Source organism: Nuphar pumila, unplaced genomic scaffold (genome assembly GCF_984573655.1).
Source record: "Nuphar pumila unplaced genomic scaffold, dmNupPumi1.hap1.1 HAP1_SCAFFOLD_1970, whole genome shotgun sequence".
NCBI lineage: Eukaryota > Viridiplantae > Streptophyta > Magnoliopsida > Nymphaeales > Nymphaeaceae > Nuphar > Nuphar pumila.
This window is the reverse complement of record NW_028323807.1, coordinates 1-22274: the sequence shown is the minus strand read 5'-3', so window position 1 is coordinate 22274 and position 22274 is coordinate 1. Positions and strand designations below refer to the sequence as shown.

The 22274-nt window shown below is 52.3% G+C and overlaps 4 protein-coding genes across 4 annotated transcripts; 2 read left to right on the top strand and 2 right to left on the bottom strand.

Moving 5' to 3' along the window:
- The first annotated feature begins 1648 nt into the window (after positions 1-1648).
- LOC149808939 (uncharacterized) lies at positions 1649-4979 on the top strand. Its single transcript, XM_089995077.1, has 5 exons — positions 1649-1679; positions 2629-2745; positions 3291-3345; positions 3840-3942; positions 4771-4979. The coding sequence occupies exons 2-5, from the start codon at positions 2645-2647 to the stop codon at positions 4977-4979; spliced, it is 468 nt and encodes a 155-aa protein (XP_089851203.1). The 5' UTR covers positions 1649-1679; positions 2629-2644.
- Positions 4980-5534: 555 nt separating this feature from the next.
- LOC149808938 (DNA-directed RNA polymerase I subunit RPA190-like) lies at positions 5535-7378 on the bottom strand. Its single transcript, XM_089995081.1, has 4 exons — positions 7287-7378; positions 7002-7170; positions 6466-6661; positions 5535-6151 (listed from the first exon to the last, which is right to left on the bottom strand). Exons 1-4 carry the CDS (start codon positions 7376-7378, stop codon positions 5535-5537), a joined length of 1074 nt encoding a protein of 357 aa, XP_089851207.1.
- Positions 7378-17259, bottom strand: LOC149808937 (DNA-directed RNA polymerase I subunit RPA190-like). Its single transcript, XM_089995079.1, is given in 19 exon segments — positions 7378-7821; positions 8221-8435; positions 8438-8518; positions 8881-9178; positions 9800-10176; positions 10531-10813; positions 10894-11131; positions 11275-11336; positions 11419-11726; positions 11729-11936; positions 12392-12570; positions 12951-12999; positions 13408-13797; positions 14180-14861; positions 15133-15293; positions 15632-16027; positions 16117-16125; positions 16318-16566; positions 17065-17259. Coding segments are annotated over 19 exon segments (4824 nt in total).
- Positions 17260-17871: 612 nt separating this feature from the next.
- On the top strand, positions 17872-21811 carry LOC149808936 (uncharacterized). Its single transcript, XM_089995078.1, has 7 exons — positions 17872-18060; positions 18324-18467; positions 18894-19149; positions 19775-20040; positions 20514-21002; positions 21442-21609; positions 21707-21811. The coding sequence occupies exons 1-7, from the start codon at positions 17872-17874 to the stop codon at positions 21809-21811; spliced, it is 1617 nt and encodes a 538-aa protein (XP_089851204.1).
- The last annotated feature ends 463 nt before the right edge of the window (positions 21812-22274 follow it).

Here is a 22274-nt window from a genome sequence, read left to right as displayed (position 1 = left end):
GGTCCGACGCTTTGTTCGACGCAGCTGTCGCCTCCATTGTATACATGATTGTGAATCTCACACTCGGCCTTGTTGTTTGACGACGTGAACCTGACGGCCACCCCATGCATCACGCCTTCCGCAAGCATTCCTAGTGCATTCTCTCCGGGGGATGCTGCATCCTGCCATTTGTGCCATTTGTGAACGACGTCAGCCAGGGCCGTCTTTCCCGTTGTGAACGCCATCCTCCTGGCTGTCATCTTGCTGTCCTGTCCTACTTGTAGTAATGAGGTTATGGTGTGGTTCCCAGTGAATACAACTGCGGGCATTTGCATACCTGTAGTCACAGGTGTCAAGTAATAGACAACGAGAAATAATGCTTGACGGACGCTTCTGTATGTATCCAAACAGTACAAGGCCTCGACCGCTATGCGGTCTCAGCTTTTGCAGTATGCTTTCGTTTAGTTTGGTTGGACCACGCCTGTGAGCTCGCCTACATCCCTGTCACTACGTGTGCCTGTGAGCTCGTCTTTCAAACGCCACTGACTGTATCGATTTCTGTTACGCATTAACAATACGACATGCAGCAATAAAACCCTCATCATTCAAACACCCCGCGCAAACAGGTTGACCTTGCCTCAAGGCGGGGGGGTGTGGGGAGGCACAGCGACTCCCGCCAGTGCATACACATTCCGTCCCACCCATTCGGTCTCAGATCTGATTGGATGATATGCAACTACTGCGATAGGCAGCCCAAACGTGCCCAGCGTGGCCACGGTGTCCAACCAGCCATTTGTTGGATAAACTCCTAGGTCCGGTTCATATTCACAACGGCCTACAGTATACAGCAGTGTGGGCAATGTCTGTGGGCGTGCCTTGTACCTTGCATGTCACTGGCAGGGCGTGTCTTCGCTGCTTGATTGCAGTGGGCACCTCATGCATCATTGGATGTTCAACAATGATATGCTCGATGCTCGTCACAGACTGAGACACAAGCTGTCCATACCTGCAACATGGACCAGCATGGCAGAGAGGTGCAGATGGACCTCACCTGGTGCCTCGTCACATGTATGATGTCGAGGTTGTTCTACACGTATCGAGCACACCGGTGAACGCTGTAGTCGGGCAGGGTTTAGAGCAGGTGTTTCTCCAGCTGAGCATATGGCCGGTGTGTGGCGGAAGGGACCTTGATCCGACTGGAAGTAGAACCTTGCACGTGGCAAGACAGAGGAACATTGACTACTTGGATCTGACCAATGAGGCCAATCATTGATGATACCCCGACTTCCCTACTAGGCTTACCCAGGCCAGCTGCGTTTGCCCGTTTGCAACTGAAAATGTGACGGTGGATTCAGGTTGCCACACAATCACAGTGACCACGCATAGAGGTGTCTAAATGACAGGTTTCCGGATCAGGAGCTGCGACGCGCGCATGCCGTACGGGTTCGTAATAGGTGGTAAATTACGAGATCCGATCGGTTCAGGTCGGGCGTACTAATAATAGTATGCGAACATCCAGCGAACGTGCGACTGCATTATCTTGTCAGTATGTCTGCACTCTTATTCCCATTCGGCCGACAGTTCTCATTAGTGTCGAGAACGTATACCATTGGGTGCCGTAATTCTAATTGTAAGCGTCTGTCGTGAAGTGGTTGCAACACATCCTTGAAAGTACCGACACTATGGCTGACATCATGCAGGTGCGTTGACTACTGGTTCAAGAGGACATTATGTAACAAATTGGATTATGTCGTCCGGGGGTATCTGCTGCCGACTCTTGTGTGCCGACGAGTGTGAACGAGCAAGGCTGGTTAAATATGCATGGCGAGGGGTGCCACAGGGTTCAGGCATCAGTTGAAGTGCCTCACAGACGTGTCCATGAGAGAAAATGCGTGGACCCTTTCACAGAAACATTTTAATCAATCATCTTCAATATTTCATGGCTTTGGGCATACTCTTCCTCGCTCCAGAGCGCTCGCCTGCACGTTGTCTCCGATGATTTCCTTCCCCAGCACGCCAGCGGAAGGTGCTGTGGCAAATCTCGCCCCTTCTGTGGGAGAGAAGGTGATTCTAGAACGAAATTGGTGCGCTTGGTGGCGACCGTCGCTTGGTCATCTTTGTCATGTTCGAGCCCCGAAACCCCAGCACCAGCTTGCTTCACTATGAGCATGTGACGTTCAAATGAACTCTATACGTGTCAACTGGCCAAGTGAGCGCTCTGCACATGCTTCCTCTCATGCACACCCTTCACCGGCATGCTTTTATGTGACCATCATGTAGCTAGGTCAAATGCCAGGTAATACCTGGCAACCTAGTTAGGAGCACCAGAGGGGGGGCCCTCCTGGCCCCCATGGCGCCAGGAGCAAAGGGTCATCAGAGACATGGTTGTTGATTGCCTCCTGCATGCTGTAGTTTCGACCATGTTCAGGGATTGTTGACCAAGGAGTTCTTGGAGATGCCAACGTCCTTGTGGATGTGGGTGGTGTTGTAAGAAGATACTTCATCATCAGCAAGTGCAGCAGTCCATTCAGTCCATAATCCCTGTAGCTCCGCATCCGTAACATGCATTGGATGCACACCTGCTCGCTAACCAGTACACTTTGCATGTCACGTTCAGCTTCTGGCAACAGAGAAGCGGTGCTCATGCAGTGGTTCCGGTCGGTTGATGCGGGATGGCAGCGGACATATCAGTGCCATCGAGTTGCAGCGTGCGCTTGCCATGGGAGGCATGAATTTCTCGCTGATGTCAGCAGCTCAGATGATCAGGTGGGCCACTTTCTCGTGAAGTTCCTCCTCGAGAACATGCCCTCAACCACACCGCTTCTTGGAAATGGTGATGCAACTCATGTCATGTGTTTGGCATTGCATGCAATAATCGCTCATGTCCACACGACACCTGGACACATCATTTCATATCGCACAAGATAAGCGCAAAAGTACGTCGCCAACAATGTCACCGCAACTGTATGGGTACCTACTCCTAGCGATATAACTTCACATACCGTAACAATACCAACAAACGGGCGGTCACGGTCACGCTTTTGGACTCGCTGCCAAGTCCACAGAGAGAAAGTAAGTTGAAATGTCAGGTAATCGTACAGGGAAAATACCCAAAAATGATGTCACGCTCTTAAAAAGCTCGCCCACATTGTTAGTATTGTTACGGGAACATGTCAAAGTTTCTGACATTTGTGTCAGAAACAGCAGGTAACATAGTCATGCAAGCATGCTTTTTCACTTGTCTGATTCTCCTCTGCCAGCTTGGAGGAGACACTATGGGGCTGATCCAGCACCTTCCACTTGGTTTGCAGGTCCTTCGATTCGGACAAGTCTGGATCCATCACATTTCCGGAGTTTCAGTCATTGGTGCGCTCCTTCTTTGCATGTCTTTGCTTGATGTATGATGAATCTGTTTACAGCACCAGCACATCCACATGGACATTGCTTGTAGCAGGCTTGTGCTGAGCCCGCTCCATCTTGATGTGCAAACATTGCTCAATGCTTCATGAATGAGCAGGCTTGGCGTGATGACTTCTTCAATTTGTGGATCGCTTGGCTGTCACTTGTCAGGCGTCAACGGCCTTTTATATGAGGCTTTAATTTTATATGAGGCTGTTGACATAGCAAGGCATCACTACATCAAGCCTGCTATAACCTCATTTGATGCATTTCATTCTAGCACAGGAAGGTGAGCTTGTACCTGGCTGTGTAAGATGGTGGAGGTCTGACACTGTGGCGTAGCATGCCAGCTGAGTGAAGTGGGCTCGGCAGTGTGCTTGTTTGTTGGGTTACCCAACCACGCATGTCTGGGGAAGCGGTAGCCATGTGAACCTTTCCAAAGTTGTTTCGCGCCTGTGCAGCATGCGTTCCTCATACAAATGCAGCAGTCCTTTGCTGCATTTGACCGAGACCGCTCTGGACAGCTCACCCGGGACGAGATACATCAAGCTTTGCAGCATGCTGGTGCGCATACCGTCAACTTGTAGATGACAAAGCAAAGTCGGTTGATTTGAGTCTACCAGCTGCTGCCAATGGCACCGCGTGTTGCCACACAGATCAGTAAAACAATGCATGGAACTCTGATGATTTGTTGCCACCGTTGTATGACATGACAATCGATGATGATACACTTCCGCATCCACATGGACATTGGCAATTCCAAGAAGTACTTGGGAATCAGTGCTACCATTACTTTCATCTGATGCAAGCGTACCTGGACCAGCCTGACTTACCATATCCTGACCTGACATGTCTTCATTGTCTTGTACCCTGCAAGAAAGGAGATCAGCCACACTTGACCAAAATTGGCCCGTCATTCCTATGGTAGATTGTCGCAACCCATACTCACAATTGTTGTCAAGAGATCAACTCCCAACAGAGATTCCAGTTTAGTTGCCAATATCCCACCTTGTAGTCCAAGACCTCCAACCACTTCAAGAAATTGGTCTATTTTAGGCCACATGGCCTAAAATAGACCAATTTCCAAGCTGGGACAATTGCTGAGAATAATGTCAGTATGAGCATCGCATGCCTTCACCAACCAAATGGTGCCTGGACCATCCCATTCCAATTCTGCTCTCCTTTTTATGCCTTCATGAAACCTGAACCTGAAGCTGGTTGAGGGCTCTGCCGTGATCCTGTCCTGCAGCCTTGCTATCGTGCACATGATGTGAGCAGACGCTGCGTGCATACATACCTTGCAGCATGAGCTTTGTGCATGCCCTACTAAGCAGTAGCTTATGCTACCGTTGTTAAGCATTGATTACCATTGACATGTGGATTGTTTTGCAGGCTTCAATCTGGACACACATGCCTTTGGTGCCCTTTTTGGTGCATTTGATCCAGACCGCTCCAACAGCCTGGGTAACACCGAGTTTGTTGCCATGACCATGTTCCTTCGAAGCGCCTCTGGCATGTTCACGGCGTTTGATCCCCAGAGAACTGGCCACATAAATCTGGACTTCAATCAGTTTGTCTATTCTGCTGCAAACTGCCGTTGATCACCATCATTCATGAGTTGTGGTGGCCAGGACTACAAATTGAGTTCGCCAAACCAACATGAGATAAGATGCAATTTGTTTGAGCCTGTTGGCGACCAAACGGTTTTCTCAAGAAGGTTCATTCGAGTGTTGAAGAACCCACTTATTTTCGCACTCATCTTGTGTGGCCCCTTTTGGCTGTTGATATTGTACATCGCTCGTTCTGCGGTTGATGACAAAGACAGGATTGCCATGGCACTGACATGATTCGGGAGGATCGTGGTCATCCTGTCCGCTCAGCTGCATTTATGCGCACGCATGCTCATATTGCAGTGAGCGTGATATTTTATTTCAGCTAGAGATGGAGCAATCAAATATGTCAATTCAGCCAGTCAATGTCATTGGTCATTGGATTTTACCTTTGAACCCAAACTGCCTGTTGATGCCGGCAGCTGCATCTGGCAATCCAATTCATTTGTAAACATCCGCAGGAAGAACACACAGCTTTACATTACTTCACAATCCGCTAAACGCCGCAAACTATAAAGCCTTCCCTGCATGTCGTTCGGAGCTTCATCAAAAGCCTAATGTCGGCATTGAGGACTTGCTGCTCAGGTCCATCCGCAACCCAACGCATCCCGTACCAAGGGCCACCGGTTGGCCCATGACAATGCGCGCAGCAGCAGACAGCATCATATCGGATGCCCCGCGCAACGCGGCGTCCTGGAGGAAGTGTGCAGACGTCTCAAAGCTCATCTTGAGCAATGGCGACGTGCTAGACTCGATGCCGAGGCGATTGCACGCTCGGTACCCCCCCCCATGAGTCACGAAGTCAGCGATGAGGCTCAGATGCCGATAGTCCACACCGATTCCATACGCACCGAACACGGACCGGACTTCAGACACAAGCGTGCTGCGTGCGGCTTCCACGCCATAGATTCTGAGCATCGCTGCAACGTCGTTGCACATTACGCTGTTGACGTCAACTACGCTGTCGCTTTCCCACGCTGCCATGAAATTTGTGCCGTCCACCTGCACTGACGGCGGGCCGCTCTTCTCGCCGTCCAACACGAACACTTTGTCGATGCCGGGCGTCATGCGGACAAACGTCTCGGCGGCTGCAGCTTCTGCAAGCTCCAGTACCAGCACCTTTGGCGCATCCAACGGGAGCTTAATGATGAGCTCGCACAGGCCTGCAAAACAAGCACACATGGGCTAATGCATGTGAGTAGTCAAGCTGGCACCTCCAACCTCTCTAGTGCATAGCTTTCTTGTGTGCAATCTAACATGCACTGAGCACACTGCGATCAAATGTCATGTTGCTGATTTCAGCAAAGTTGATCATGACACGAGAGTGCATGCATCATGCACAATATGCACGATAAAGCGGGATGAGGGTCAGGATTTGGCTGCAGAAGTCCCCGCCACACAGCAGCACGTGTGGATGACTCGCAGGGCGCCATTATGATGGGAGGAGAAACGCTCAAGGTGAGCACTTGGAGCGTACCCGCAGCAGGATCTATGCGTGCATACTTCGTGATGCCCGAAGACGCGGAACTTTTGAGACGCTTTGTAGTGTGGCTGGTGCCATTACGGCCGGTGGAGGTACCCTCAGGAGTTTCGGAGTCATCCGCGTCAGCAACACGCGCTGCTGGCCTCTCCACCGCCATAGCCTCGTCGTCTTCATCCGAGTCGTACGTGGCCTGTGGAGCCAACCAAGTGTCAGAGTCACAGATGATCAACAGCTGTACCATACATTCATGCATGCTGTCGACCATCCTGCTGCGGACGTGAAGGAACGGTGGGGACCATCGGCATCTGGCTAATGCCAAGCAGCTCTAACGAAATGACGTATATCGTGCAATTCATCAATGCGGGAGGTGGAGGAGGTGCTGGAGGGACAAATGTTCAGCAGCCGTGTATGATTACTGTCTTTATAGTGCACTTATTTCAAGTAAACGGAGGTGCACGGCCAAACTCATCTGCGGTTGTTGACAAAAGTTGCGGCCAGACCCTCTGACTGGTGCGCCCGGAACCACACACCTGCTCATGGCCACGATCATCATCCTTCGCTTCTCGGAACTCCTCGTTCGCTTCCTCGCTGTCATGGGCTTCCTCCTCGCCCTCGTCGTTCAAGTCAGTTGCCTGCTTGCCTTTGCGGGCGCCGCCTGCCTCACCACCGTCCTCATCTGCTGCCGGCTTCCGTTGAGACCTTCATCCGTCATGTCGACCAGCTTCTGCATGACGCGGCACATGGCATAAGAAAGAACAAGAACAAGAAAAGAACAGTGTGTCTTAGAAGAGGTTAGAATTGCAGATATACAGTGCCTTTTCAGCATGAGGTTGCAGCAAGCCACGTGTATTGTCACATCGTCGACCCTCGAGTATGCGCTACCATGCCAACAGATGCGATCAGACATCACTTGCTGCAAGTATGCAGGCACAAGGCTCGCTCGCTGGCTCCGTCCTGACATCCTTCTTCACTATGACCTGTCGCATGCCAGTAAAATGCTAACAGGGTGCGTGACCTGCAAATAGTCGCATCGGTCATTTCAAAACATGCTTGTAGTCGGCATGCCCTGCTGTGCTCTTCACGTGCAGTATCAGCATGAGAGATTTGCTTCTGGGATCGCACCTCGATGATTGGTGTGTACATGGCCCGTTTCATCTCCTGCGCAATCAGGAGTTCCATGCGAGCTGCAAACTGCTCCTCAACTGCATCCTGAAGCTCGTGCCATGTGATGCCGGCCTGGGCCGGGTAGCTTTTCATCGGATGGAACTGCAAGCCCACCACAAACTGCTTGCAATAGCCCCCCTGCATGGTTTCATCTGCTGCAAGGGGCTGCTCCTCCACTGCCAAACCCTGCACAGCATCATGCCCTCTCATCGTTGATGTCAGCTTGCTGATGCGATGAAGTGACGGATCGCAACACGAACAGACCACTCACGCAAATGCAACTCAAGCAGACCACAAACTCACATCACAAGTGTTTGTAAAACGTGCCTGTTTCAACTCCTGAAAAACTCTGGGTGTGAGATGCCCTCCGTCGCATAACGCATTGACACAACTTCAATCATGCATTGATTGCATGTACCGGGCGATGAACGCTCTTTGTTTGGTTCATCTGACAGTCTGTTAAGGACATGCCCTTTCAACATCCCATGATAGAATGTCGTGTTGGATATCACGATATCAGGGTGATGAGGTGTTGCAAGCAAACTTGGCAGCAGGCAGTCCGATGCGCTGGATAACGAATTGCACCTTGAGGCACTCAGCGAGGCGGAGTTTCCGCATGCGGGCAGCCAGCATCTCAGCGTCGGCGCGCTGCTTGCCAGGGCACAGAGAGAGCTTCATGACGGGCGTCTTGAGGCATTTGGCAGCAGTCATAAGCAGCTCACGGAGGCGAGGAATTCCCAGCGTCACGTTGGCCTCCCCTCGGCCCGCCATGTGGAACGTGTTGAGCGTCATTTGCGTCGAGGCTCACCAATCGACTGGCCTGCAATGATGCCCACGCTCTCCCCTGGAGCTACCAGGCTCCGCATGTACCTCAGCTTCATGGCTGAGTCAAAACACTGCAACAGTACTGCACCCTGTCACTTGGTGCACGCTTACGGCCAACTGACTCATACGATCAAAGGTGGCCGAAACCCTCTCAGAATTGTCAGACAGGAGCAAGGGTACGAGCCACAGCCGGAAGGGGTTTGCGAAAGAAGATGTTTCAGGTACAACCTGGCGCTCACAAATACCTACATGTCTCTACGTGCCAGAGCGTTGTCAGTCAATAGACAATGCTTGTTCCCAGAGCTGACAAACCCCTTGTGCTCTGCAGGCCATGATCCGGCGGTGACAGAATCGTCCTCCCTTTGCAAGTGGGCCCGAGCAGGACAGTGCATCATCAAACAGGGATCATCATTTACGGACCTTGCTTGGTAGCCTGCTCTGGCAGCTCGACGTCGTGCAAGCCGATGATGGCGTCTCCATCCGGAAGCGACGATTCCGAGGCAACGTAGCTGATGAGGCGGTCGCCGAACTTCTCTGATGCGACGCCAACGGTGGCTGGCTCGAAGGTTGCCAGGAGCGGCAGCGTCTTGGTGTCAAGTACTTTGACGGCCTGGGGCCCTTTGCCAAGCGCTTTGGCTCGCCGCTTGAGCGCCTTCTGCACCAGGCCCTGCTGCACGCTGTCTGAGGTTGCACCTAGCGCGTGAGCCAGATCCAGATCCTGCGTGCGTGTACCACTGCTCATGGTGATGATGATAATGATATGTCGGCCGCGCGTATGACAGGCTTGCTTGTTCCGACCGCTAACGTTCAATGAGCTGCTTCACTTCGAAGGTGATGTCTTTGTGGCTTGTTCTCTATTTCCTGCCAATATCTATGTGATGTAATGATGATGTGTCGTTGTCTAACACTACCGCATCTACATGGACACTGGCAGCTCGAATAATTACTTGAAGCAAATCACGACATGCGAAAACTGGGTCGCAACTACCCCTGAAAACTACCTTTCAATGAAACAAGGAACAACCTATGCGAGGCTGCCATCACAAGATGTGGGCGCTCCATTTGTTGGCAAGGAGGCAGGCAAATATTGCTACTTAATTAAGTGACAACGATAGATAGCGTGCCCTGCATGTTCTCCCAGCCTCCTCTGCGTTGGCGACAGCCACGCTACCAGCAGTTTAGTAGATCACATAAAGTGGGAACAGCACCGAGTAAGGTGTGCTTGCTGGAACAGAACACTGTCACAAGAACTAAGTTCGGTGGAAAATCCCCTGATGTGGAGACCGGCCGTGGACGTGCAGTTGCTTATCATGCAACAAGTGGACAAGGCACTTCAGACCCCGTGATCCTCGGTGACGGTGACTGCTTCCTGCTTAGCAGGTTCGCCGATTCGTTCATCAAACTTTCGACCACTCCATACAAAAGCACATTCTGGCAGGTGTACCTGGACGACTCGGGAGATATTGTCGCGCAGGAAGGGGAAGTTGTTGAGGTACGATGTGTTGAGCACGTCGATGCCATCCTCGCCGTACAGGAACTGCACGATGGAGCCATCTGACTCATCTCTGACCGTGCTGTCGTACTCCACCTTCAGGGCCTCCAAGTTCTTGATCATACAGCGCTGCAGGTAGCCGGAACGCGCCGTCTTGACGGCCGTGTCCACCAGACCCTCACGGCCTGCCATGCAATGGAAGTAGTACTCCTGAGGCCGCAGACCTGCACATTGAGGACGAGGGGGGGAATGAGTGCCCGCGGTTGGCTGCATGCAACATGCGTGCACAACACGCTCAATACCTTTGCGTGGTGTACAAGTTCGTCATTCCACTCTGTGTCTTCGCCGCACGTAACTCAAGACCCGATCACGCTGCTACATACAAGTCATTTGCATGTTGATGTCCATGACGATCCATAGTTGAGGTCAAAACAGCAAAGCGTGAGCTAAGATCGCACGTTCAGTCTGCATCGTGAATTGCATGCCATCAGGCACTACTCATGAAATCGAGATTTCAGTTTTTCCTTTTCTATTTGGTGGTAACTTTTCTCTACATGTAAAAGGCATTGGCAGCTTACCTGTCAAGAAGCGGTCGCCGACGAATCCGTTGGAGCGAGCGCCAGCATCAAATGCCTGGAAGCAGGGCAGCGTTTTGCCTGAGGACATGCGCGGAACGCGGCGGCCCTCGAGGTCCTGCTGTCCCAGCATGGCCGCAATCTGAGAGAAGTTGACCAGGCCACCCTTGGCGCCAGTGGTCGTCATGAGACTCATGCAGTTGGAGAGGAACGGTCTGACGAGGCCGAACGGAAAGCACGAATTGGTGACGGAGGAAGCGCAGGGATTGAGCGCGCCCGAGCACCTCTGGTCGTGCACGACACCCATCTCGGCATTCTGGCGGTACCGCGGCCTGAGCGCTTTGCGCACGACGTGTTCGCATGCACGGAGCAGCTCGGATCCAGGACGAGCTTCGGCGGCTTCCGGGGGAGCTCTATCTCAGCGATCTGGGCTCCCGCAGCGACTGCGATTGACTCCGCCGCCTCCAGTCGCTTGGCTCTGTCCACCTCATGGAAACTCGTCAGCAGCAGGTCGCCCATGCTGCACGTGAACCCGATCATCTGCGACCAGCGGAATTCTGCCGTCAGCGGACGCACAGAACCACCTTCAGAATCGGACGATACCCTGCTACATTTTTTGATATCTAAGGGCCTGAGAATAGCACATTGTGCATAACCTCTCTTTTATCGAATAAGTACTGACAAAACTCAGCACACAGCAGCGACATGGGCTTTTCAAGCAACAACGCGAATTCTATTCTTCCTGACCTGCTTACTTCCTTCCGCACAGTCACGAGCCAGGTGATCAGCGCAAGCCTGCTCAACGAAGTCTGTGCCAAGAGTTAGACCGCTTGGACATATGCCATGGAGCTTTTGGCAAACACGCAGCTTGCTTCGGGCGTGCATTCACACCTGGCAGTAGCCTGTGAATAGGCGCGAGAGGGACGAGGTGATGGCACCGGCGATGGGCCCTCCATATAGCTCCTGGCAGACATGCAGCAGGCCGCCCCCAGCATACTGCGCCTTGTCCAATGTGCCGTGCACCAGGTAGCCATTGAACATGTGGAACTCGTACTCCCCGCCAATGCAGTCATTGCCCCAGAACGCGGAGGTCACTTTGCACTTGGACGTGAAAGTCGGCGCGGGCATGCCGGCAATGTGGTATGCAAGCACCGTGTTGAGCACCTGCTTGCCCGTCCACAACGGCTTGGGCTTGAAATGGCTGGGGGGGGCACCGGGATGGCCCGTTCTGTGAGACACACCACTGCGGCTTTGCTGCTGTTGTCGGGCTTCTGTGTGGATGAGCACGCGATGTGGCAGAGCTGCAGGAAGGTCTTGCGGTCCAGGAAGGTGTCCTTCTTCGACATCATGACCGCCGCAATGACGTGGTCTTGGATGAGACCGCGCACTGGCTTGCCGTCCGTGGGCACCTGCGAGTCGTGACGAGAATTTATTCACCGTTCGAGTCTGAAAATAAGTAAGTGCTTGCTTTACCATCTCCCGAGGTAGCAGGCGTGATTCCCCATTGCTCCGTTTGATTGTGTTCAAAAGTGCCGGAAGCGGCCAATTTCATGACTGTACGAATCGCTAGTGATGCTTGTGTGAACATGAACAGAAACAGAAGGCAACTGTTGAATGCGCCTGCATGTGGAAATGACTGCTTGACCTGTACCCACACGGCAGACGATGCACAGCTGCATGACAGGGACATCGAACAATGCATAGGAGCTGCACGCTAGTCGTCATACCGTGAAACATATCCAGATGATTTCCAGGTATCAAAGCAGCTTGTCCCAGTTTCAGTGGACTCGATGGAAGTGCAACGTCAGAAGGATGCGTGGGTGTAGGTGCGTATGTTTTGATGCTGCAAGAAAGGTGCGCGTACCATGAACTGGTGGTCAGCGTGCACAATGAAGTAGCCCTCGGCCCGGCCTTGCTGCTCTTGAGGCAAGTGCAGGTTGATTTCATCGCCGTCAAAGTCGGCGTTAAAGGTTGCACAGTTGGCGTAATGGAAGCGGATGGTCCGCTCGCCACGCAGCACACGAGCCCGATGCGCCATCAGCCCTGCAAGGAACGTCCCAATACCGTCGGGTCACCAGTGATAACCTGCACAACTAAAAAAAGACAACAAATCCTTCACCCCTTGCTTGCAATGCTGTGATCGCTTGAATTCTATCACCATACATCCATGGCTGAACCCACGGCGTTGGCCTGGATACAGTCTACCAATGACAGCTGATTCCCAAGTAGTTCTTGGAGAGTTGCCAATTTCTATGTGAATGCGGTAGCGTTGTAACAAGATACATCAACTCAGCAGGCCTTGTAGGGCTGTCTGCAGCTGCATGTGATGCTTTCCAGGACTAGGTAAGTATCCAGAAGCCACCTGCTCCCTATGCTGCAAGATCGCAACTCCAGATAAGGTGAAGAAGGAGGGGCAGCCATACCTGGCTTGTGAAGCGTAGGCTGCCGGTTGGTGAGCATGACATCACCATCCTGAAGATGCCGATACACGATCTTTCCGTTATGGCCAGGCAGGGCTATCTTCGACCCTTTGACCTGTGACTTTCGGCCTGCATGCACAAACGACAATTCGGTGTGTGCTCTGTTGACGTGAATGGAGCAGCTCTCGGTCACGACCACAAAATGCACTGCCACATATGCAATGACATCGACCAAAGGTCGCAATTGCCTGACAGTGCATCGTAGGGAGCAAGCGTTCTCACAACAGATGCAGGTTGGCAATGGCCAAAAGCACCTCGTGCACATGAATCAAACACAAACAGCACTCGGGAGCCACGCTTCCTCGTCATTGCTCAGCATTCAAGCCTGCTGATGAGCACTGCCTGCTTGGCGAGCCATTTCACGCAAGCAGCGGAGGGCTGTCGCGAAAAGCGCACCTGCCACCGATGTCGTGAGCAGCTGCTTGGCGATGCCCTCCCGGAAGACGCGGGAGCGCCCAGCGAGCTTGGTGACAATCCCAGTGGCGGAGTCCTCAACAGCCACTGCCCCAGGGTACGTGTCTGCGCCATTGATGACGAGCTCGCGCATCTTGGAGACGTTATAGTGCGTGACGAGCTCAGGGAAGGATAAGCGCAACGCAAAGAACGGCGGCACGCCGATCTCCCCTGTGCCGATGTTGGGATCTGGTGAAATGACGGAGCGCGCTGCAAAGTTAACGCGCTTGCCCATCATGTTCATGCGGAAGAGGCCCTCCTTCTTCTCCAGCAGCTGCCGAATGCCTTTCAGCCCATCGGTGTGCTCGCTGCACGTGCTGTCAATCAGCTGGCACACCTGCAGCCAAGAATGTTTGCGAGACTGAACAATGGCGCTTGCAGTGCTTGCACCCACGCTCCCATATGCTGAACTGCAACACACGTGCAGATACTGGAGGCGTCCCGCAACACGGAGAAGCACATGCCATGCTCGTTCATCCATCGTGTCCTAAAATGTGTTCAGCAGTACACAGCATACAGTGAGTGCGCCTGAATGGCACAGATACTAGGAAGCTGCAAAAACATCTGGATGAAGCGTCACTACACAATTTGTATCTTCCAACTAGCCACACAAGCGTGCTACCAGACTCGTCATTTACCATATGGAGCACAGCTGGGGCCGTGACAAGACAACATGGACGCATCGCAAAAAGCATGTTGGTCGCAGGCATGGCACGCACGTGGTTCTGCAGCGCGATGCAGTGCTGAAGATGTAGCTGCACAATGTCTTTTGCTGTCGCAGTGTCGTTAGCCGCGAGTGCCTCTGAGTCGGTCTGCCTCTTGCTCTGAAGGTCGTTGATGTCCAGTACCGTTTGCAGCGTCTTGGCGAGGATCACGTTGTGCGAGTGCTCGTACTTGGAGTCCCCGAGTACGCTGATCGGCCGGAACTTGTTGGGCGGCACAATCACGGTGCTGATGAAGAACAGGTCGGCGTTGGCGTACTGCGAAGCTACCTTCTTGGCCTGGGAGACGAAAACACCCCCCATGCACTGGAAGAGGAGGTCCAGGAAGGAACCGTCATGGAGCCAGAGGCGCTGAATCAGTGCGCGCACCTCGCCTGGTGTGATGTATTGTTGCCGGCCCATCGCGAATGTGGACTGGGATGCAACAGCTCCTGCACGAACGGAACCCCGCGACCGCTTCTTGGACCCTGCAGCCACCTTGTCCTCGTCATCGCCAGACAACCCTCCGGCCACTCTTCCATCGGTGTTTATGACTTCCTTGTCGTCCTCGTCGTCGTCGCTGCTCTCGTCGTCGCTTCCCTTGTCATCATCATCGTCATCGTCATCCTCGTCACCATCGTTCTGCTCATTCCCGTTGATCACCGAATCTGCCCTTTCTTGCATGCTCTCCCAGATTGACCTGCAGGTACAATCTGAGCTTGGACACAATTAAATTCCGCCACGTTTGAAAAAGGGTCACGAACCTTGCCATGCATGCCGCATCGGCAAGTCTATCATCAGATTTTGATTATGATCCCATGATGCCAGAACACAGTACAAGTGCATGTTGCATCAAGGCTTGCATCAGATCCTGACCTGTCAAGCAAACTTGTTCAGCTGACATCATCAATGCAGTGTGATTGTGCTGTGAAGGTTCAGTCGATGCCACCAATGTCCAACAGCGTGCGTACTTCAGGTGGATGTTGTTGCGCAGGTTCTTGGCGATGCTCTTGGCCGAAAGCGGCTCAATCATGAACTTGAACTTGCCCACCTTCTTCACCTTCGGTTGCACGCACATGCAATGAGGGCAAGCACGGGCAAGCACGGTCTTGAAAGCGGAGCTCATCACAGCCTGCACCAACAAACACCACATGATCGCACGAGTACAATCGCCAACACCCACTCATGTACTGTGCTGCAAAACCCCTGCTTTGCCCGCACAGTAGACACTCATTGAGGTGCACGTGGCTTTCGTTGATTGTAAGGCGTGCAACACTATACTCAGATGCACCTTGTATCACACCTCAAATGAGCAGCACTGAAAGGTACCTACCACTTGCCGAAGCAGACTTATTACAGGTGTTCATGTGCAGCTGCTGTGGGGGCATAGGTACTCTTTGAGCTCAACCTGCCAAGGAATGTGAAGTCAGAAACCAGCATACACAGACGTCAGTCTTGCATGCAACATGCCTGAAGCTCGGCGAGCACGTTGCTGGTGAGAGCGCCTGCTTTCAAGGCTGCACCATTCACAAGGAATGCTGCCTCGTCGACTTCCTCCTCGTGGTCCTCTTCAGAGTCCTCGCCGCCCTCGTCCACCTGGTCAATTCTCAGGTCCACCTCCGTCGCCTTGAGCAGATCTCCGTTCAGGAGCAGTCGCAGCTTCTTTGAGTAGAGCGCCATGTGGTGCTTTCGCATTCGGAGCCGGTGGCAGTGGAAACAAGTGCTCTTCAGCAGCTGGTACAACTCCCTGCGCAGATTTGCGCCCATATGTGCAGGAGCAAGCACCTTATGTACAACAATGCGCACGTACCGCCTGTTCGGGGTGCTGAGACTGGGGCTGGATTTACTTGGACAGCCCTGGGTGTGCTGACACCAGACAAGCAAAGGCACATGGGTATCAAAGAGCAAAGGGTGTGCGACAGATTTGCTGCTTTAGTCGCTCGTGCGGAACATACCTGTCCTTGCTGTCATTGCAAAATCCAATAAAGTGATCGTATGGACAGTCTCGTCGTCTAACTCTGTACTACTCATCACTACAGAGCGACACTCTCCCTGGCCCCGCAAATCTACGATAAAAAAAATTACTGGCGATACCCGGCAGTGTGCCACATCACATACCGTTGGCAATTCAAGAACAACCAGGAGTTTGTACGCACGCATGAGGCTGAAGCTAGCCTTCTGGTGTAATGAGCGTACTTCAGATTCAGAGGGTTGTAGACAGAGACCGGCAGGTCGATGTGGCCAAAGTGGCCGGGACACTGTCCACCCCCAAGTCCGCATGTCTGGCAGGTCTCAAAGTTGTCGGACGCTCCAAGTGCCGGGTCGTACAAGCCATCGGGTAGAACGTTCCCAAATGAATCAAGCGTGACCGGGTTGCTGATGCGCTTGACGCTCAGAGACTTCAGCTGCACAAAGCAAACTCAAGCATCAGAGTCAGTTTCCATCAGAGGTGCATAAGTGCGTGTCTTGTCCCTTCTGTGTTTATGTTCTAGCGATGGCCCACACAAATACCAGACCGAAAGGACGTGCATCCTCATGCATCAAATCAGGCGACACGCTCAGAACGCATCGTGTTACTTATGCACACATGCGACAATCTGCAGGACATTTCTGTCGAATCGCATGCAAACTGGCCCTCTATGAAGTGCAAACCCTACCAGGACCCTGGTTGGGGTGCAGTGCCGTTGTATCCAAACGCGTTTCCAGTTGCTAACGCATTGCTCTGTGCATATAAATATTCATCCACATGCATGCACAGGCATGCACTGATGTTTCGCGCGACAAGGACTGCTCGCCAGAGCATAACCTGTAGAGTTTTGCATTGCCTGGGACCTGGCCGCCGAAGTAGATGACAAATTTTGACGCCAGGAGACCTTTGTAAACTATAATGCCATTGCTATTACACAATGCAAGGCATCAACATCAAGAGGTAGACCCAGGAGCACGATTTGCGGCTCGATGGCAAAGCAAGGATTGACACCTCCGCCATGTTCCGCATGTTGCCAGAGGCGCACCTCATCGTCAGTGTAGATGCCGAAGCCAATTTTAGTTACCTTTCGAACAGTCACCTCGCGGCTGGGAAGTACTGCTGCCGCCATGCTGAGCACGCAGTCCACAGCAGAGGGAGATCAAAGCAAAAATCCCGATTTATACGCTGGAAAGTGATTCAATCCATACTACTGTACGCCGACAGCTCCAGGTTCAGAGGCTACTCTTGAGTACCTGTGCAATGGCGTCTCAACTGGGGCTACAAACTTGGCAAAACATAGCACGCCATGCACCTACACCCGTGTCACTGATCCTTCGCAACCACGCACTGTAATGTGCTTTCCAACAAGGTCCTCCTGCATGACAACTCACCCGGTGTAAGGAGAGCCAGGGTTACTATCTATCGAGAAATAGAAAGCCACCCTGACACTTTACTGGCACATCCTATGGCAACTGCCGTATCCAATCAGTGTCTGATTCAACACATTTCATTGAAATTGCACGTTATGACAAGAGATGCCGCAGCTTTTAGAGCGGAAAATTTGTTGAGTGGTCCATGGACGCCTGGACCGTCAGAGCTCTCAATGTTTCACGCTTACACGGCCATTATAGATATGTAGTTTACTAGCTTCTAAATTTGTCACGCACGGTTCACGTATATCCTGGTTCTGAGCACTCCCTGTGAAATCTGTTTACATAGGGGTTGCGAACGGGCTTGAACCATGATATCCGCACTGGCTTTCGTTCCCAAAGGCAAAGCCAAGGAAGTTCCAGACAGAGATGTTCCTGATGATGATGAGCTTGAGGCCTTGAAGGCTGAAGCGCTCGATACTGGTGCTCTTGAAACCAGCATGGACGCCGATAGCGAAAGTGATTGGGCTACAGAATCTGAAGACGACGAAGAAGAAGCGGTATGCCGGCTGCATATACATTTCACTATGCATCATATCTCGCGTAAAATAGGTCAATGGTAATCATCGCACTTTTCCTGCCAGTGTGCGCCAGGCGGCTGAGGGTTGTGTCTTGCACAGCGCCATTGGCGCACAGCACATTAGAAGCACTGTGAATGTGACGCAGGGGAAACGAAGATGACGGGGAAAATGAACTTGGCTCTTGTCTCTCCAGCGCGTGAACCGGGAAGCTTAGTTTTGATGGACTCCGATGATGCATGCAGGTGAAACGAGCACAAGCAATGGCAGCCAGCATCAGCAAAAGTGGCGCAAGCGAGCCCACCACCGATTTGGAGAGTGCCATGAAGAAGCTGGATATGGACAATTACGACAAAGATGATGGCAATATCATTACACAAATACTGCAGGTGAGGGGACATGCTGTGCAGAGGGGATAGGGGCAAGCATGCGCCAAGGTGCAAGCGCTGATACATGAAGCTCTACCATACTACAGCAAGTCTGTCTGCGCGCTATAGAGCAGGCGAGGGGGGAGTAACACGAGCCGCTCTGTCATCAGCAGGGGCCTTGTTGCGCGATATGCCCATCTGAAGCTGTTTGTGCGCACGGCACGACAAAAAGCGGTCTCTGTTCAGAACCATCAGCATCCGCTTCAGGCCGCTTCAGAAGGACATACGCTCCTGAAAGTCAAACTGCCCCCCTGGATTCTATCAAGCTGAACAAGTTCTGGGACTAGCACCTCTAGCCAACCTATATTCATGTGTGGAGTACAACATGCATACATTCATAATTGGTCCTGTCTGCATGAGAGGGTCGAACGAGTCCGCTGTGTGCAGGGTGGCAACATTGACTACACCGACGAGGATCCGTACATCACGTTGCAAGACAATGATTCAGAGATTGAAGACGACAACATCAAGGCTTCAGACCTGCTCATCCTTGCAGCCAAAACAGAAGAGGACTCTGCCACCTTGGAGGTGTGGCTGTGGGAGGAGGGAGACGAGGATGGGGAGCCAAACGCCTATGTGCACCATGACATCATGCTGCCTGCGTTCCCTCTCAGTGTCGCTTGGATGGACTATGACCCTACAGGTGTGCTTCGACAGTGCTCACTTGGGTTGTGCTCACACCTGCTGAGATACGCTGAAAAGGATGATGGTCCTTGACGACAGCGCTGCGCAGTGCTGTTTTGTCTTTGGTATTGTCTATCAGCACTTATCTGGACACCTTATCGAGGGATATGTCCCTCCGGCGGTCTGCCAAATAGCAGGAACGGCTGGGAATGATCTTGTGTGGTTGTCCAGCCTTTCAGGGCAATGGCTCGTTCATGCTTTCTGTGCAAGAACGCATGGGCAATGGTGTCACCTTGTCACATTGAGCTTCTCGTAACCTGTCAATGAACGTTTCTTTGTAGACCACGACTGATTGCGGTCCGCTACGATTGTTCATGGAGCGAGGTTTGACATTAGACCTGTGAGCCATGCTTTTACAACCCAAGACATATAGGATTGTCTGTGAGCAAAGGCACCACCTTGGCTGTATCGAGAAACCTTGTACTAGCCGCGGTGCATGCGCAAGTCGCTTCCCTCACTTGTGATTCCAACAGGGTGATGCAACTGTGTGCAGCCCTGCCGTCACTCGTGAGATTCCGTAGTGATTTGCAACAACACTTTGTGACAGTGCTTGTGGCAGTCTTGATGACAAACTCATTGTGCAGGCAACAAGGAGTCTGGAAACTTCGTGGCTGTGAGCACATTTGACCCAGAGATAGAGATCTGGAATCTAGACGTCATGGACGCCATGCAGCCTGTGGCTGTGCTGGGCGGGGCAAAGGACAGCAGCACTGGGAAGTCCAAGACAAAGGACAAGAAGAAGAAGAAGGCATTCAAAAAGGGCAGTCACGAGGATAGCGTGCTGTCGCTGGCATGGAACTCAACCTTCCGAAATGTCCTTGCATCCGGTTCCGCAGATAAGACTGTCAAGGTATGGCATCCATACCTTTCGAGCTGCTCTGAGCTGACCTCTTACTTTGATACAACAGATATCATGGTGACCAGCATCACAGTGCAAGATTGTTGTTAACTGGCTGCACGTAAGCTTGACCCTTACTTACACGTAGCACTTGCATGTGTGTGGTACTTTGTCCCCGTGTGCATTTGTTGGTGCATGCACATCCCTTTCAAAACTCCCTTGTGCGCTTTGGCAAAGAGGAGGGAGCATATGCGAAAGGCTGTGCCAGGGGGTTGTTTTGGAGAACAACGAGTAAGGGAGCATGAAAAATTATTAAGTTGTGCTCTCTGCAAGGCTGTTCGTGAAGGAGGGGGGCTTAAGAGCATCCATGCATGCCTGGGTGGTAACATCTCACATCGACCCTCAAGCTCTCATCTGAATGATTCAAGGCAACTGCATCCATTGCTGGTGGATGCCGTTGTAATTGCGGGTATTTTGTTCTGCAGATTTGGGACCTGGCCGCGCAGAAGTGCGAGCACACGCTGCAACACCATACAGACAAAGTCCAAGCGGTGTGCTGGAACCCTGCAGAAGGGCCTGTGCTTCTTTCGGGGGGGTTTGATGCACAAGCATGCATTTTGGACCTGAGAAACCCTGGCAAAGCAGTCGCAGCCTGGAAGCTCAGCAAAGACGTGGAGGCACTGACGTGGAACCCACACGATCCAACCAAGTTTCTGGTTGCCTGCGAGGACGGCCTGGTCACGTGTTTTGACGCTCGCAGCGGCGCCGGATCCAAGCCTGTCTCCATGCTGAGTGCTCATGACAAACCCACAACCTCCATTTGCTACAACCCTGCCGTTCCAAACCTGCTGGCGACCGGATCTACTGATAAGACGGTGCGTTTTTTTTTAACTCTGGCACTGTGCCCGTATCCTGCAGGTCGTGCTGTATTCCCGGCTTCTTTCAATGCACCTCGCCGACCAACGCTGGTTCAGGTATGAAAAGTACAAGCATGATGGGTGTCTTGACCCGTTTCGATGTCCAACCACAGGATGCGCTGCAGGGCTTTTAACGGGATGAAAGAAATCGATTGGGAACCACGCCAATCAGGAAACGCACACTGACAGGGACGTGCCCCAGAGGGCCCTGTGGACATTACTAAGAATCATGCCGCTTGATCCACAATTTGTATTGTGTCGTCGGTTGCTTTTGAGCCACGTGCTGTCCAGAACCCATTTTCGTTTAACAGCCATGACTTTTGTGTTGGCCATTTTATCCTGCCATTTGCCTGAGTGAATTGTCATGGCTGGAGGTGTGCTATGACTGTCTACGTCGATTGAATGTGAGCTTTCAGAAGTGTGCCAGAGGGCCATCAAGACTGCATGTTTTCAGCATCAACCTCACTGGTGACAGCATTGCGGTGTGTGATTGCAGGTCAAGCTATGGGATGTGACTGACGACAAGCCAAATCTACTTTGTACAGAAGATCTCAAGGCTGGGGCCATTTTCAGCATAGGCTTCCCCTCTGATTGCCCTCACCTACTGGCGGCTGGCGGCTCCAAGGGATCTGTCTTTGTCTGGGATATTCGTCAGCGTTCCGAGGTCATGCGAAAATACAAAAGATATTTCAAGTGAAAATGAAGCTGTGACTGACATGTGTAAAGTCGCATGATTACTTCTGATTCCTTGCATGTCACAGGACCTGTGGGCTTCTATAAAGTTTGAGATCGCGCGGAGAAGTTTGGCACCTGCAACAATATCGCGTTGTGAGGAGTTGCAGAGAGAGCTGAAGTCTGCAGTTTGAAGTCTGGGACGGTGGGTGGTGGAGCTGGAATCCCTGACAGTCTCGACCACCTGGACTGCTGGGCACCCAGATCAGGCCAACCGCCCTCGAGACCTCATCATGAGATTCGTGCATAAATAGGTACTAATTGCGATCAGAACGGCAAAAAAGGTCTTCCGCCTTCCTGATCGCGCAGTATCCAGGTTTGAAGGCGAGTGTCACTAGTTAGCCCTCGTCACGAGTCCATGTCACGGACTGTGATGTCTCTCGTGAGATAGCTCTCGTGAAACTGATGAAAAGTCTCGTCAAATTAGGGAGAGTCATCTCACATTCAATGTCTGGGATCCAAACCGCCACACATACCTCGGTGATAACAGCTGCCCTCGCTTTTGCTAATTTTCACGCCAGACATGCCGACGTGGTGCTGTGAACCCTGAGCGCACCTGGGTCTGCGCTGGAGCTCCAGCGATTGTTGCACCGGCAA

What these genes read in the sequence shown, in the direction of transcription:
- LOC149808939 (XM_089995077.1), top strand. Translation starts at nt 2,645, where the DNA reads ATGCGGGATGGCAGCGGACATATCAGTGCCATCGAGTTGCAGCGTGCG. An exon ending in TTCCGGAGTTTCAGTCATTG is followed by an intron (nt 3,346 to 3,839) that starts GTGCGCTCCTTC and finishes GCGCCTGTGCAG; the next exon opens with CATGCGTTCCTCATACAAAT. An exon ending in TCAAGCTTTGCAGCATGCTG is followed by an intron (nt 3,943 to 4,770) that starts GTGCGCATACCG and finishes ATTGTTTTGCAG; the next exon opens with GCTTCAATCTGGACACACAT.
- LOC149808938 (XM_089995081.1), bottom strand. Translation starts at nt 7,378, where the DNA reads ATGTCTGATCGCATCTGTTGGCATGGTAGCGCATACTCGAGGGTCGAC. An exon ending in TGCAACCTCATGCTGAAAAG is followed by an intron (nt 7,171 to 7,286) that starts GCACTGTATATC and finishes TGACGGATGAAG; the next exon opens with GTCTCAACGGAAGCCGGCAG. An exon ending in ACGCATAGATCCTGCTGCGG is followed by an intron (nt 6,152 to 6,465) that starts GTACGCTCCAAG and finishes CTTGTTTTGCAG; the next exon opens with GCCTGTGCGAGCTCATCATT.
- LOC149808936 (XM_089995078.1), top strand. Translation starts at nt 17,872, where the DNA reads ATGATATCCGCACTGGCTTTCGTTCCCAAAGGCAAAGCCAAGGAAGTT. An exon ending in CCGCAGATAAGACTGTCAAG is followed by an intron (nt 20,041 to 20,513) that starts GTATGGCATCCA and finishes TTTGTTCTGCAG; the next exon opens with ATTTGGGACCTGGCCGCGCA. An exon ending in GCCGACCAACGCTGGTTCAG is followed by an intron (nt 21,003 to 21,441) that starts GTATGAAAAGTA and finishes GTGTGATTGCAG; the next exon opens with GTCAAGCTATGGGATGTGAC.